We start from the raw sequence: 17484 nt of genomic DNA on the forward strand, positions 1-17484 counted from the left end.
AGGAATAAAGTCTATACTGTGTGTGTTTATCATAATGTTTCACCTCATGCAATAAGCCTTTATTACATATTGTCACATTATTCATTTAAATGTATTTTAATTTTATTGAACCTTTATTTAACTAGGCAAGTCAGTTAAGAACAAATTCTTATTTACAATTACGGCCTACCCCGGCCAAACACTGATGACGCTGGGCCAATTGTCCGCCGCGCTATTGGACTTCCCAATCACGGCCGGATGAGATACAGCCTGGATTCGAACCAGGGACTGTATGGACGCCTCTTGCACTGAGATGCAGTGCCTCAGAATGTTTGTGGTGAAGTCCAAAAGTTCCCTTTGAAAAGGTGCGGTCTCTAACCAAGTGCATAAGCTTTTATTATTTATTGTCACATTATGAATGTGATCAGTTTTATTCATCAGCATTTTTGAAGTAAAGTCCAAAAGTTCCTTTTGAAAAGAGGCGGTCTCTAACCAAGTGCAAGTAACTGGTTCATCTCCGCGTTGGGACATTCAGCTATTGTGCGTGTTGGGGAGGGAACTCGAAAGTCTCAGCGTTGTTATACTTCAATGAAAGGACGCGGAAGTAAACAGTCTTTAACGGATTTGTTTTTACGAATATGACGTTTTCCTTTTGATGCGAACTTGCGAAATTTTGACTGAAATTATGATCTAGTTGGCAAAGCCCTGGCTGGCTGCGTAAATTTCCCGACCTCTTGCGACTGTCAACGCGTGGCTCTTTACATGAGATAAAGGTAAATATCATATTGCAATATACAGTTGACCCATTTGAAGAATGCTTGATTATTCTTACATACGTGATGCAACCATCAATGTAAATGTAATATACCCACTGTTTTATGGCTAGCCAAATCATGTCACCAAAATGACCAAACTTTTTATAGTGTCATGCTGGCTTGAAGACACTGCATGCAGAGCAATCCATTAAACTTCAGCGACTGGTTTATAGTCATCAAAGTCTCTCTCTCTAATCGTATGAACAGCTGTTACAGTCATACTCACTCCACTTTTTCTGTAATGTAATTAATTATAATAATTAGTCAGCTTCCTCTCATCTGAATTGTGAATCATTGCTCTTTAGTGGTTACAGAACTGTCTCTCTCTCTCAAGAGTGGTATCCCTATAATTTGTTGGAAATCTTTTAGATTCTGAATCTATGGCAACTAACCGGACAATTGAAAGAAGTGCCACATAGAGAACTTTAACTACCTGTTTGATACAAGCAATAACTGTCCCCAGTAACCAACAGTTGTCCACAGACATTGGTGAAAAGGACATGCAATATAGTTCTGGAGCACATACGTAGGCTATGAGACAACTTGTTACCATATTATGCAATGCTATTATAAATAATAACAACAAAGATATTATCTTTAACCTAACAGTTGAAACATTTTCCTTATTGCTAAATTATTTGAAAACGATCTTTATATATAGTCCCCCTGCCCATGCCATGGTGATGTGAAAGGTATTTTGAAATAGCTTTTTGCTTGAACGTTTTTTCCTCATTGGTTTGTGTGCTCAGTGCTCTACAAGGTCAAATAGCTTCTCCTCTGGGATGTGGTAATTTATGAGTAGTAGGAGATAAGTTCAACAATAGTTGTATTTATGTGATGAGGAAGTATGTTCATAATGTGTTTTCTTTTGATATGAAACTCAGTTAAAATAGAAAGCCACTGAAGAGGACAGGTGCACTATTGAGCAAGCTTTATAAGTTCATGTTTTTTCGGGGTTGTTTTTTTTGTTGCTAAAACAAGGTCCTCGATTCAATCATAGTAGGCTAGCCATGTCAGTCTAATTGACATAGTGTGAGCTACTATGGTGTGTCAAATAGATTACAAACAGTACAGTATCACTGGATCTTTCAATGCTTTACATGGTGGTAAATTGTTGTTTACTAAAATATATAGAACTTGTTGAATTTGGATTTCCCATAATTGAGAATGGATGGATATTTATAAATGTACAGTATATACAGTATTGTCTAGTGCTGTTTTCCTCAGTGCTGGGTAGTTGGCTGGGTAGTTACTCTCAAAAACACATTCTGCACATTCCTCACTAATCTCTGATTGGTGAAGTGTAGAGAAATGTTTAGCGCCTTCACATAGTTAGGCTTTGCATAATGTAAATCCTTAATTATAAAACTTACCGTTTCTAACATTTCCAACAAAGAAAATTATGCACGCTACTCCGTAATAGATCTTACCACTCCGACAATGTCCGATATTTAATAAAGATATCTGTTTAAGACATCACAATCCTATTTCTTTGACTAATGGTGGAATGTTTGGCTCTACAAGACTATATAACAACCGACTGGGCTGTTGAAGAGGCACTAAAAGTGCTAAGAAAAACAGTTGGGAGCTGAAAAAATCCAGCTAAAATGAATGTGGGCAGTGAGAGTTGAAACCACTGCAAATATCCCCTTCACCCAGGTCACCGTACCAGGGGAGCTCTAGGGATGTTGGCACATTGCCAACATGCCCCTGGCCCACCTCACTGGTGACATGTTACTAGAGTAGATCCCCTCTGCTCTGCACTGTCTCTTCCCAGGGGACTCGGCTACTGTTTTGTTATTGTTTTACATGTTTGAGACTTCCATCCTCTAGAGCAGTGGTTCCCAAACGTTTTATAGTCCCGTACCCCTTCAAACATTCAACCTCCAGCTGCGTACCCCTCTAGCACCAGGGTCAGTGCACTCTACAATGTTGTTTTTTGCCATAATTGTAAGCCTGCCACACACACACTATACGATACATTTATTAAACATAAGAATGAGTGTGAGTTTTTGTCACAACCCGGCTTGTGGGAAGTGACAAAGAGCTCTTATAGGACCAGGGCACAAATAATAATATAATAATAATCAATAATTTTGCTCTTTATTTAACCATCTTACATATAAAACCTTATTTGTTCATCAAAAATTGGGAATAACTCACCACAGGTTAATGAGAAGGGTATGCTTGAAAATATGCACATAACTGTAATGGTGGGTTGTATTGGAGAGAGTCTCAGTCTTAAATCATTTTCCACACACAGTCTGTGCCTGTTTTCATGCTATTGAGGGCTGAGAATCCACTCTCACATAGGTACATGGTTGCAAAAGGCATCAGTCTCTTAACAGTGTGATTTGCCAAGGCAGGATACTCTGAGTGCAGCCCAATCCAGAAATCTGGCAGTGGCTTCTGATCAAATAACATTTTCACAGAACCGCTTGTTGCAATTTCGATGAGGCTCTCTTGTTCAGAATCGGTAAGTGGACTGGAGGCAGGGCATAAAAGGGATAAAGAATCCAGTTGTTTGTGTCATCCAGTACATGCATAATTGCGCACCCAATTCACTCAGGTGCTTCGCTATATCACATTTGACATTGTCCGTAAACTTGAGTTCATTTGCACACAAAAAAATCATACAATGATGGAAAGACCTGTGTGTCCTTGTTAATGCAGACAGAGAAGAGCTCCAACTTCTTAATCATAGTCTCAATTTTGTTCCGCACATTGAATATAGTTGCAGAGTGTTCCTGTAATCCTAGATTCAGATCATTCAGGTGAGAAAAAACATCACCCAGATAGGCCAGTCATGTGAGAAACTCGTCATCATGCAAGCTGTCAGACAAGTGAAAATTATGGTCAGTAAAGAAAACTTTAAGCTCGTCTCTCAATTTAAAAAACGTGTCAATACTTTGCTCCTTGATTACCAGCGCACTTCTGTATATTGTAAAAGCGTTACATGGTTGCTGCCCATATCATTGCATAGTGCAGAAAATACACAAGAGTTCAGGGGCCTTGCTTTAACAAAGTTAACCATTTTCACTGTAGTGTCCAAAATGTCTTTCAAGCTGTCAGGCATTCCCTTGGTAGCAAGAGCCTCTTGGTGGATGCTGCAGTGTACCCAAGTGGCATCGGGAGCAACTGCTTGCATGCGCGTTACCACTCCTCTATGGCTCCCTGTCATGGCTTTTGAGCCATCAGTACAGATAGCAACATGAGCAGCAGCTACGTTTGGCTACATATGGACCATTAGTGGAATTCCCGCGAGAGAGTAACAGTTAATGTGATTGGATGTTAATTATTTGACTAGGCTACCTGTATTTGACATTGTGTTGTTATTTCGCTGAACACTAGATGGTTTCATTTGATTTTTGGCAGTGAAACGGCTACTCAGGCGATTTTAAAAAACCTCACCCAAATGTATAGCCCCGTTGGAAAATATAAATGGACTGTTTGAAAATGTGAAGAAAAACAAATATTATTATTATTAAAAAAAAAATGTGAATCACATTTTAATTTGGCGTACCCCCGACGGCATTGCGTGTACAAATACCTGTTCTAGAGCACTCAACTCTTACCCTGTAAGGTCCGTAGCCTGCTGGTTTTCTGTTCTACCTGATAAATAATTGCACAGACCTGGTGTTCCAGGTCTAAATCAGTCCATAATTAGAGGGGAACAATGAACAAATGCAGCGGAACTGGCTTTGAGGTCCAGAGTTGAGTTTGAGGGCTCTAGAGTGACAACAACGAGGTTCTGTCTGTCTGTCTCTCTGTGTGTGTGTGTGTTCACGGCTGTCTAATAGCAGAATTGTCCTGACAGCAGAATGATTAAGTGGTTTGTGGGTTGTATTTGACCAGTGTTATTTACAAAGATTTTATCAGTGGTTTATGCTCATTGGGGTAAGGGGTTGTGGTGGTCAGTGTAGTGTCTTACCTTACTATATCTCTCTCATCAGTGTAGTGTCTTACCTTACTATATCTCTCTCGTCAGTGTCGTGTCTTACCTTACTATATCTCTCTTGTCAGTGCAGTTGACAGTATTTTGAGATTTGTTGGATGTATGCAGTTTATGTACATGCTTTTTCAGCAAGCTGCTGGGATATGTTTTATCTAAAATCAAAAGTAAGAGTTATATTGATAATGTTTATGAGGGCTAATCTGCAATGGAATCAGGAGGTTCACTTCATTAGTTAAACATTAGAGCCATTCGGTGAGGCAAGTGATTTAAAACTGAAGTGCCTGTTTGGCTGCATACATGTTTTACTGTGTTTACGGTACATGGTTTTATGGAGCGAAGGAGTTAGATAACACAGATTGAGTGCACTTCTGTGTACACACATGGTTCAACTGAAGTGGGAATCATTTAGATTAAACAATTTGTTGAATTTATGTCAATGGAATGTGTGGTGATATCCCTCGACCTTCTCCTTGCTCATCCACACCCCCAAGAAAAAAGACTCTTGTTATCATATGTGGGCTACTGAGTGGTACAGCAGTCTGAGGCACTGCATCTCAGTGCAAGAGGTGTCACTATAGTACCTGGTTCGAATCCAGGCTGTATCACATCTGTCAGTGATTGGGAGTCCCATAGGGTGGCGCGCAATTGGCCCAGCGTCGTCCGGATTTGGCCGGAGTAGGCCATCATTGTAAATAATAATTTGTTCTTAAAACTGACTTGCCTAGTTAAATAAAGGTTACATTTAAATAAAACAATTCTATCAAACTGATATGTGAGCTATTACTGTCAATAAGTGAATATGTTGTGTTGACTTTAGAGAGAGAGACAGAGGAGAGTTTCCTCCTCTGGTTTAATGAATAGTTCCTGTCTGGTAAAGAAAAAGGGAGAGAAAGAGATACATCTGGGTCTGACAAACACGCATAGTTTGAAACTATTTTCTTAATGTAATTGAATTTAATCTTCAGTTGTCCTCATGTTGTTTATGCGGCCTTCCATCCGGCTTAGTAGAGCTCTGTGAATGATTCTCATTATCATCTATCTACCCTCACTCATATCCACTCTGAATAAGACAGAGAGGGGGAACAGAAGGGGTATTTTACTGCAGAGTAGGAGTTTTAATCAGGGTACAGGATTGGAGCCGTGGTGAGCAATAGAAGCTGATACTACAGCGCTGGTATTGGCTCCCTCCGGTGTCTGATGGCTGAATAGGTAGAGAGGTAGGGCTGGGATAGATTTATGAAATTGTACGTAATCATGTGTATCTATGGTTCTGGGGATGGATAATGTATGTGATTTTGGAGCATACACTGCAGACCACTGCAGACCACACACACGTGGGAGAGCAGCAAATTGAACATCAAAGATAATTACCATCATGAGATTTCAATCTCTAAAAATTACACCGCTTTTTTTTTTACTTAATTGAAAGGGGAAATGGACAGCTCCTGATGTTGTTTGTCCTCCTCTGACTCGCTCTTCTGCCTGTTCCTCCATGCTCATGTCTGTTTATGTATCCCGTAGGTAAACATTACCACATGGTGAATGCTACGAACTACCGAAACAAGAATTGTTCTCTCCTCAGCTTCGTGACAGAAGGTAAGGGGAAGTGTCTGGCTCAGACAACTTTTCTCTGTTTTGCTTCCATTTTTAAATTATTTTCCAGTTTCCCCATTTCTTTATTTCTCATTTTTCATATCTAAACTTCATAGCTAGGAATAGAAAAAGTTATACTTAGCCTTGTGTTTAGAAGGATACAACCGAACCAAAGGGTTTTGAAACTAAATCTGTGTTCTTATTGCACAACTTCTCTTCTGTCATCTCCTCCATTACAATTTTTTTTTGTTTTGCGTTTTATCCCACTGAATGTATTTCCCCCATGCACTGGTTGTTACAGCCCCAGGTGCAATATTCACAGATTACAGAATGTACAGCATAGTCTAGTCTAGGCTGGTAACAATTGTATTTTGCAAACCACCACTGCACCACCTCAGCAGAATTACCCCTCCAGAGTTAAGTTACTGGCATTGTCGACCTAAAATACAAGTATACAGTAAGCTGTTTAAACAGTGCAGTTAGTTGTAGGTCTAATGCAGCCATTTTCATCTCAATATCAAATCATTTCTGATTATCAATGAAGTACCTTACTGGAATTTTTTTCAGTTAAAATGGTAAAAAAAATAATAAGAAAAGCTTCTTAGCTAGAAGTAAGCTAGGACTCTCTGTGAGTCGACTGACTGAGGAGGAGAACTGAAAACTATAGCTGTTATTGGCAAAGAGGTAGAGGGATGCGGGTCTGACATATCATTGAGGCGCGATTATAATTGTGCATTCTGCAGGTGGAAGCTGGCGATCAGACAGACAATGGCGATCATATATTTATTTGAAAATGCTACAGACAGCTAAATCAGTCTTTCATACAGGACTAGTAAAACATTGTTTTTTGCATTTTATTATTTTTAGGGGTGCTGCAGCACTCTCAGTACCCATACTTCCTGTGGCTATGATCAGGTGTGTGTGTAGTCTCAATTAAAATAGTAAGCTATAGACTATGCATGGGCGGAGAAGCAGGGGGCAGTTATCTTTCCAATGAAATCAACTTCCTAAATATGATTAGGCTGTAGTTTACATTGCCTAGAAATACATATTGATCACCTTTTATTTTTATCTCCGTCTGAAAATGGTCCCACTCCTAAAAGGTACGCTATAAAACATTTCTCAAGAGAAAGTGAATGTGTCTGCTCTCTCTCCAGCTCTGCTCTCTTCAAACTATGTCTAGCCTATTGGCTGATATAGCCCAGTAACACCGATAGCTTAATATAATGGGCCACGTGAGAATCTCTGGTAATTTAACTTATTTCTTAGGTTATTTTTTGCTCATTTTGATATTGCCTATATAGGGCACACAATTGCTAGGACCATGGCTGGCAAGTGAGCTGCGTCACATACTCCTGAAGTAACATTGCGGAACTGCGGTTGGGTTAGGGACACGTTCTTGCAGTAGCGGGTGGGAGTCGGACAGAGAGCCAGGGGGAGGGGGCGGCTGCGGTATCAAAAGCTGCGGGTGCTGCCGGAATGAAGAAATCAATCGCGCACAAAGTTTGGAACTCTCTTTCATATTGGTCTATTAACTCATTTACTGCCAAAACTCCATCCCACCAAAACAGGATGATATTTCAGGCGGTCTTTTTAAACAGCCCGTACACTAAAATGGCATTATCATCATTTTCACAAATACACAGTATTATTCCAACCTCAGTGTCGAAATATATCTAAAACACAGGAAATAACATGTTTGACTGCACTGTATAGTTTGCTTACTTTGAAACTACCAACCCACAACTCTCCCTGACTCATCTCATTCCATAGACCGACTGCAGTCCTTCTGCATCCCTGTTCCAACTCTTTGACCCTTCCACCGCTCGCCATGGAAGCCAGAGGAAAGTACGAGTTTAATGCTACGGCTGAGGATGAGCTGAGCTTCCGAAAGGGAGACATTCTGAAAGTGAGTATGACCTGAGAGAGAATGGGAGGAGACACATTACAATTCAGAATAGCGTGCCATAGTAAGACTAAAGAATGGCAGTAGTACAACGGAGTGTGGGACTTGGCTTTAAAGACACATTCCACTAATCTAATTCCTAAATTCTACACACAAAGTTCTACTGTTGTATTCTGCTGTAATATTACACCTAAACAGTGAGCTCTGTTGTTTTTGTATATCTCTGTTCCCTAATCAGATTCTAGGTAGTCAAGATGAGTGGTTTAAGGCAGAGCTGCATGGACAGGAAGGCTTTGTGCCCCAAAACTACATTGAGAGACAAACCCCAAGGTGAAATAAAGTTAAGGTTTAGTCATTCTCATCCATAAAATGTATTTGAACACACACATACAACATGAGTTTGTATGCTTAAAGTAAGAAAAGTATAGCCACATCTGTATACTGTATCTCTCTGTCCAGCTGGTTCAAGGAGACGGCAAGCCGCAGCTCTGCTGAGGAGCTCCTGATGTCTAGGGAGGTGGGGGGATTCCTGATCCGTGGCAGTCAGAGCTCCCCTGGAGAATTCTCCATCTCTGTCAGGTGGGTGGGTGTAGGCTCAGGCCAGGATATTACAGGGAGCTAGCTCACTGATTACAAAACAGTACCTAGGGGGGTTAGAGTTTGCACCGCATGAACTCTGTAAAATGTGGTAACATGTTAACCTGCAAAACTCATCTGTGAACATTTTCAAAATCTCCCTCCATTTCTCATGAAATGTCTATGAGCCAGGGGAAGAATTCAGTTTCTGTAGGCTATACTTGATATTACTGGTACAGCTTTTCCTTGCAATATCTAACATAAGCCAGCAGGGGACAATGAAAGTACTGCACCAGAGAAACAGTTGACTTTGGATTTATGGAATAGGACAGGACACAACTAAATTGTTTGAATCATAACTCATCACATCCTATCATTGTTTATTTATTTTTATTTAACCTTTATTTAACCAGGATAAGCCCATTGAGACACAGAGTCTCTTTTTCAAGGGAGACCTGGCCAAGAAGGCAGCAACATTCAATACATTACAGAATTAAAACAACATGATCCAGCCTAAAAAAGTCTCCCATCAATATTTTAAATTCATTCAGTGGCACTACATATCTAGATGAAGCATGGATCGTAGATTATTCCATTCAGTGGCACTAACATATCTAGATGAAGCATGGATTGTAGATTATTCCATGCCTCTGGTGCACAAAAAGAGAAGGCAGTCTTGCCTAATACTGTGAATGTCCTGGGGACTTTAAGTAGCAACCACCTAGCAGACCGGGTATGGTAACTGCTGGTGGTGAAGGAGACCAGACTACAGAGGTAAAGAGGGAGTTTACCCAAAAGGGCTTTGTAGATGAACACATACAAATGTATCTTTCTGCGCATATAAAGTGAGGTCCAACCTACCAATGGTGGATGAGTGACTTGGTGTTTGTAATAAAGTGCAAGGATGAATGATAAACAGAGTCCAGTCTCTGTAAGATGGAGGAGGTTACATGCATATACAACAAGTCACCATAATCAATGACAGAGAGAAAAGTGGCCTGAACAAGCTTCTTTCTAGCCATAAGCAGGAAGCAAGCCTTATTACGAAAATAAAAACCCAATTTCAATTTAAGCTCACAAGATTATCCACATGAACTTTAAAGGGTAACTTGTCATCCAACCAAATACCTAGGTGTTTGTAGGATGACACTTTTTCAATGGATAAGCCACCAGATGTGACAATGCTAACATTCTCTGGCAGAGTTCTAGCTCTGGTAAAGGTGATGAATTTAGTTTTTTGTACATTCAATACCAGTTTGAGACCATAACAGGAGGCCTGCAGTGACTGAAAAGCAGTCTGGAGCTCTTCAACAGCCTGAACCAGAGAAGGAGCACATGAATATATGACTGTATTATCTGCATTTAGATGTAACTTTGCTGGTTGCATGCCATTTCCAAAATCATTAATAAAAATTTAGAACAGCACAGGAGCTAAAATGGAACCCTGGGGCACACCTCTATTTATCTCAAGAAAACTAGATTTGTGATTGTCAGTATATACACAGTGTGTTCTGTCAGAAAGATAGTTCCTAAACCAATTTACTGCCCATTCACTAAGACCAATTTTTCTGCGTCTAGCTAGCAACAATTCATGGTCAACTGAATCAAAGGCCTTTGCTAAATCCACAAACAGAGCAGCACAATGTTGCTTTTTATCAAGTGCATTAATGATGTCATTTGCCACTGCCATAGCTGCAGTTGTGGTGATGTGCCCCAATCTAAAGCCAGACTGAACCCTGCTCAGTATGTTCTTTTCAATTAAGAAGTGTTTTAATTGTGAGTTCACTAGGGATTCATAGAGTTTGGCCAGGATAATGAGTTTAGAGATAGGACCATAGTTTTTAGCATCTGAGGGATCTCCACCCTTTAGCAGTGGGAGGACATAAGCTGATTTCCAAATGCCAGGTATGGAATTGGTCAAGAGACTCAAGTTGAAAATGTGAGCCACAGGTTCAGTAATAATACCAGCTGCTATCTTTAAGATGTAGGGGTCCAAGTTGTCTGGACCTGCAGACTTTTTAGTGTCTATAGCCTTTAGTGCTTTATAGACCTCAGTATAAGAAACAGGCTCAAAGATCAAATGGTTCACATGAAATCAAATCAAATGTATTTATATAGCCCTTCTTACATCAGCTGATATCTCAAAGTGCTGTACAGAAACCCAGCCTAAAACCCCAAACAGCAAGCAATGCAGGTGTAGAAGCACGGTGGCTAGGAAAAACTCCTTAGAAAGGCCAAAACCTAGGAAGAAACCTAGAGAGGAATCAGGCTATGAGGGGTGGCCAGTCCTCTTCTGGCTGTGCCGGGTGGAGATTATAACAAAACATGGCCAAGATGTTCAAATGTTCATAAATGACCAGCATGGTCAAATAATAATAATCACAGGCAGAACAGTTGAAACTGGAGCAGCAGCACAGCCAGGTGGACTGCGGACAGCAAGGAGTCATCATGCCAGGTAGTCCTGAGGCATGGTCCTAGGGCTCAGGTCCTCCGAGAGAGAGAAAGAAAGAGAGAATTAGAGAGAGCATACTTAAATTCACACAGGACACAGGATAAGACAGGAGAAGTACTCCAGATATAACAGACTGACCCTAGCCCCCCAACACATAAACTACTGCAGCATAAATACTGGAGGCTGAGACAGGAGGGGTCAGGAGACACTGTGGCCGCATCCAATGATACCCCAAACAGGCAGGATATAACCCCACCCACTTTGCGAAAGCACAGCCCCCACACCACTAGAGGGATATCTTCATCCACAAACTTACCATCCTCAGACAAGGCAGAGTATAGCCCACAAAGATCTCCGCCACGGCACAACCCAAGGGGGGGCGACAACCCAGACAGGAAGATCACGTCATGAGGGCCTATATCATAGTTGACTGTAACAGAGCTTACATTAGAGACCTGGGGCCCACCATTATCAAAAACTGAACCAGCAGATATGAAGTGCTTGTTAAAATCCCCTACAATATGGGCTTTATCCTTCACTTCATTTGAATCCATCATTAAATGGTCAGGAAGGCCAGAGGATACATTAGAACCTGACACTGATTTGATTAGCTTCCAGAACTTGGTAGGGTTGTTTAGGTTCATCTAATCGACTGCATCTAAATAGTAATCTGATTTGGACTTCCTGATCAATACAGTGTATTTGTTTCTTAGCGCTCTGAAGGAGGCCCAGTCAACAGGAGCATTTGTATGTCTAGCTTGAGCCCAAGAGCTATTTATTTTTATAATTAATTCTGCCAAGTTATCTGAAAACCAAGGATTGTCCCTTCCGCTTATTCTAAATGTCTTCACAGCGGCATGCTTATCACAAATCAACACAAATGTCATATACAAATAGTCCCAGGCAGTGTCAACCAGGGTTGGGGTCAATACCATTTCAATTCCAATGAATTCAGACACTAAACCAAATTCAAATTCCAAATATTCCTCATTGAAAAGCATTGAACATAATTGGCATTGGAATGTCAGTGTACCTCCTGAATTGAATTGGAATTGACCCTAAACCTGCATTGTACTGTATGTGACTAAGAGGCCAGATGTTGTGTTGTGACATGCCTCACTGATATATAAAACCTTTCCCCTAAGACATGAGTTTGACGTGCAGCATTTCAAAGTGATGAAGGACAGCAAAGGCCACTACTTCCTGTGGTCAGAGAAATTCACTTCCCTCAACAAGCTGGTGGACTTCTACAAGAACACCTCCATCTCCAAGCAACGGGACATCTACCTTAGAGACGGTAGCCGGGATGACCAGAGCCCATCCGCACCCCAACCGGTATTTCAGCCGTATATTATCTCAGTTCAATCAACTCTTTAGTGAAGCCTTCCTTCCCTTTCTTGACTTCCCACTCTTCTGTATCTTCTGTACTCTCAAGCACACATACAGGAACTGAAATCAGTGAGCTATTGCACCAGAATTGTCAATTAACCAATGGTATTGGTCTATTAACCAATGTACTGCATGGTGATGTCACCATGGAAAACCAAACCTCTACACAGAAGGTCCTGTGTAGATTGTACTTTCAACCAGCAACTATCAGGAAATAGCACTGATCAAATGTTTTAGTTAGTTTCATCAGCTGTTGTACAATAGGATATAAAAACTACATTTTGACTGCACTGGGCCTTTATTAACCCTTTCCTGTCCACATCCTTCTGTTGTCAGTTGAAGAGGGGGAGTCTACCTGAGGAGAGGAGCTATGGGGCCCCTACTGCAGCCACGTCACACCGCAGGGCCTCAGACCTTCCTCACAGTCAGCAGGTAAACACCACTCACCCCAAAGTACAAACCTACACTACCTACAATGCAGTCTTTTGAATCATGTCGGTTTTTCAGAAGCTGCTATGTACCATGGTCATGTAAAACCATGTCATTGTTTTTATTTGATTTCATTGGGTTTGTAATGTTTTACTGTGATTCTGAGACATACTGTAGGTTGGTTTAAAGGTTAGAGTCTGACCTGAGTTCAACCTCTCTCCTCTCTTCCCCCAGAGTAAGAGACCTGGGATGGAGGAGAGGGCTCACACCATAGGCACCCCTGGTAGAAACACCCCCCTAACCTCTCTCCCAGCCCCCCAAAGGACATCTGAAACCATACCTCATCCACAGGTACAGTAAGCCTACTGTAGTCAGTAAATGGGGGCACATCCTTGATGTCCTCTGAAATTACTGGTTCCTATGGCCAACTATTATCTAACACAGGTGTGTGTGTGTGTGTGTGTGTGTGTGTGTGTGTGTGTGTGTGTGTGTGTGTGTGTGTGTGTGTGTGTGTGTGTGGTGTGTCTGTGTGTGTGTGTGTGTGTGTGTGTGTGTGTGTGTGTGTGTGTGTACCAGAGGGCAGTCATACAGGTGAAAGCAGTGTACGACTTCACAGCGGAGGAAGGGGACGAGCTCGGCTTCTGTGCAGGTGATGTCATTGACATTTTGGATCACTCTGATCCATCGTGGTGGAAAGGAAGATTGCGGGGTAAAAGTGGTCTGTTCCCTGCCAACTATACCACACCATTATGAGGAAAGCTTAGAGAGAGAAAAGTCGCTCTTTGGGCTCCAATCATATGGACTGTGATGATAAGAGTCAGGCAACACACAGAAACTTCAGCAGCCCAAACTGTAGGACTAAAAAGAAATTGGTTCACATTTGATTTCTGATAACATATGCTCACACATTTATTTGTATTTTAAAGCTGGTGCTCAGCATGATACAATTGACATACCTAAATGACATTGATTTATAAGCAGAGGCGGACTTACCATTAGGCAGAAGAGGCAATTGCGTCAGGCCTCACATCCTCTCTGAGCTGGGCATAATAATAAAATACTAGCAATCTTCTTTTTTTCCCCAATAATGTCTCTGCATGAGACCTCACAACTGGTTTATAATAATGGACTATTCCACCTTGACAGAGTTCCTGTGCATTGTTTCACGCGATATGATTGCAAATTTGACTTTCATTGTAATTAAGCTGTATCAATGAGGTGCTTTCACAGCGGGATAGAGAAATGTGCAATTAACGCAACCAGTGAAAATAAAAAGAAAGAAAGAAGATTTAACGGAAAAATGTTGTAAGTTAATGCATTTCTTTAGTCAAAAGACAAGTGCTGCTTGTAATACTGACATTGTCATCGAGGCAGAAGACAATGTGTAGACAATGTAACTGATGTAATCTGGCCAAACAGAGTTTGGCATGTCATACGCTTTTTGGCCAGACAGAATCAGATCCATTGGAACCATATAGAAAGACAGGGGCGTTGTTTGGCTCACTAGGATAATCGGATCATCTCCAATGAGATAGTTTGTCACTTGCAAATTGAAGGAATGTTGTTTGGATGCTACTTTAAGAAGTGATTGTTTAACAATCAAATGAAAACATCATGGCCTGTTGTGTTCATTTTAATCACACACAGGAGGCCTTTTGCCTTTTGGTAGGCCGTCATTGTAAATAAGAATTTGTTCTTAACTGACTTGCCTAGTTAAATAAAGGTTACAGGTTAAACAAAAATGGCACATTAAAAGGTAATTTCTTTTGACAGTTAAATGATGTCTTTACTATAAAACCCATAACAAAATGTTGTGCACCCAAATCACTAAGTCCGCCCCTGTTTATAAGGGAACTTCCACAACCCAACTACAGTGTCATATCCATTGGAGGTTGAAAACTGGGAGCTATGCTGCCACACATTTACTGTATGGAATTACACTTTTTGTATTGCTACCTTTTTGTATTGTTTGTAGTGCTTGCTTTTAATTGTAAGGTCGCCATAGCAAATGATGTCTTGTTAGTGAACTACCAAATTTACAATGTCAGTTTGGGTATGCTTGTCATCTGTCTAAATTAAAACAATGATGTATATAAACCCTGGCTTGCTGATGCTATGTATTGGCCAATGAGATGCTTTGAAGCCACCGGTCGGCCATATTGTCACTCCTCAAAAGCAGTCTTCCATAGGAATTCATGGAATACTTCAGTATTTAATTTAAATGACATGTACAGTGCCTTGTGAAAGTATTCGGCCCCCTTGAACTTTGCGACCTTTTGCCACATTTCAGGCTTCAAACATAAAGATATAAAACTGTATTTTTTTGTGAAGAATCAACAACAAGTGGGACACAATAATGAAATGGAACGACATTTATTGGATATTTCAAACTTTTTTAACAAATCAAAAACTGAAAAATTGGGCGTGCAAAATTATTCAGCCCCTTTACTTTCAGTGCAGCAAACTCTCTCCAGAAGTTCAGTGAGGATCTCTGAATGATCCAATGTTGACCTAAATGACTAATGATGATAAATACAATCCACCTGTGTGTAATCAAGTCTCCGTATAAATGCACCTGCACTGTGATAGTCTCAGAGGTCCGTTAAAAGCGCAGAGAGCATCATGAAGAACAAGGAACACACCAGGCAGGTCCGAGATACTGTTGTGAAGAAGTTTAAAGCCGGATTTGGATACAAAAAGATTTCCCAAGCTTTAAACATCCCAAGGAGCACTGTGCAAGAGATAATATTGAAATGGAAGGAGTATCAGACCACTGCAAATCTACTAAGACCTGGCCGTCCCTCTAAACTTTCAGCTCATACAAGGAGAAGACTGATCAGAGATGCAGCCAAGAGGCCCATGATCACTCTGGATGAACTGCAGAGATCTACAGCTGAGGTGGGAGACTCTGTCCATAGGACAACAATCAGTCGTATATTGTACAAATCTGGCCTTTATGGAAGAGGGGCAAGAAGAAAGCCATTTCTTAAAGATATCCATAAAAAGTGTTGTTTAAAGTTTGCCACAAGCCACCTGGGAGACACACCAAACATGTGGAAGAAGGTGCTCTGGTCAGATGAAACCAAAATTGAACTTTTTGGCAACAATGCAAAACGTTATGTTTGGCGTAAAAGCAACACAGCTGAACACCCTGAACACACCATCCCCACTGTCAAACATGGTGGTGGCAGCATCATGGTTTGGGCCTGCTTTTCTTCAGCAGGGACAGGGAAGATGGTTAAAATTGATGGGAAGATGGATGGAGCCAAATACAGGACCATTCTGGAAGAAAACCTGATGGAGTCTGCAAAAGACCTGAGACTGGGACGGAGATTTGTCTTCCAACAAGCTAATGATCCAAAACATAAAGCAAAATCTACAATGGAATGGTTCAAAAATAAACATATCCAGGTGTTAGAATGGCCAAGTCAAAGTCCAGACCTGAATCCAATCGAGAATCTGTGGAAAGAACTGAAAACTGCTGTTCACAAATGCTCTCCATCCAACCTCACTGAGCTCGAGCTGTTTTGCAAGGAGGAATGGGCAAACATTTCAGTCTCTCGATGTGCAAAACTGATAGAGACTTCCCCCAGCGACTTACAGCTGTAATCGCAGCAAAAGGTGGCGCTACAAAAATTAACTTAAGGGGGCTGAATAATTTTGCACGCCCAATTTTTCAGTTTTTGATTTGTTAAAAAAGTTTGAAATATCCAATAAATGTCGTTCCACTTCATGATTGTGTCCCACTTGTTGTTGATTCTTCACAAAAAAATACAGTTTTATATCTTTATGTTTGAAGCCTGAAATGTGGCAAAAGGTCGCAAAGTTCAAGGGGGCCGAATACTTTCGCAAGGCACTGTATTTAAGTATTTTTTGTTGTAGTTGAGAAAGTATTTTCAAAAAATTACTCTAATGATCTGACACTGAGAACTACATTCCTGACCTGCAGGTGTTGGGTAATAGTGAACTACATGTAATTCAACTAGTAATTTAACTACATTTTGGTGTAGCTCAGTGGTAGTTGAACTAAATTCAATCTAGGTAGTGTTTTCAGTAGTTATGAATTTTTTTTGCAATGTAACTACTGGAAATACACAGTACTTTTTATTTCAAATAAAGTAAAATATGAGTGAAGGAGGCAATCGTTTCCATTCTTTTTCAGCATCAGACTTGCCTAATCCAATTACTTCAGCGTTACATTGCAAAAAAAAAGGAATTAACTACTGAAAACACTACCTAGATTTGAATTTAGTCTTGCAATTTGTAGTCTATGACATTTCAGATTTACATATGATAATTTTTCACAAACAAGTTTTGATGTAGTAAACTACGTTTCAAAGTAACTTTAGTTAAGTAAACTATATTTTCCTTAAGGGAATCATTAGTGTAG

At 40.6% G+C, this 17484-nt stretch overlaps 1 protein-coding gene across 1 annotated transcript; it reads left to right on the top strand.

The window, feature by feature from the left end:
- The first annotated feature begins 318 nt into the window (after positions 1-318).
- On the top strand, positions 319-15191 carry LOC110486621 (GRB2-related adapter protein 2). The gene is made up of 9 exons (XM_036941328.2): positions 319-752; positions 6271-6345; positions 8116-8251; positions 8487-8578; positions 8708-8827; positions 12422-12611; positions 13002-13097; positions 13329-13445; positions 13671-15191. The coding sequence occupies exons 3-9, from the start codon at positions 8174-8176 to the stop codon at positions 13845-13847; spliced, it is 870 nt and encodes a 289-aa protein (XP_036797223.1). The 5' UTR covers positions 319-752; positions 6271-6345; positions 8116-8173; the 3' UTR covers positions 13848-15191.
- Positions 15192-17484: the final 2293 nt, after the last annotated feature.

Source organism: Oncorhynchus mykiss, chromosome 13 (assembly GCF_057628025.1).
Source record: "Oncorhynchus mykiss isolate SJ-2025 chromosome 13, ASM5762802v1, whole genome shotgun sequence".
Lineage (NCBI taxonomy): Eukaryota > Metazoa > Chordata > Actinopteri > Salmoniformes > Salmonidae > Oncorhynchus > Oncorhynchus mykiss.

Excerpts from the sequence above, each read along its gene's own strand:
- LOC110486621 (XM_036941328.2), top strand. The coding sequence starts at position 8,174 with ATGGAAGCCAGAGGAAAGTACGAGTTTAATGCTACGGCTGAGGATGAG. Across the intron at positions 12,612-13,001 it reads GCCCATCCGCACCCCAACCG|TTGAAGAGGGGGAGTCTACC; the intron begins GTATTTCAGCCG and ends TTCTGTTGTCAG. Across the intron at positions 13,446-13,670 it reads AAACCATACCTCATCCACAG|AGGGCAGTCATACAGGTGAA; the intron begins GTACAGTAAGCC and ends TGTGTGTACCAG.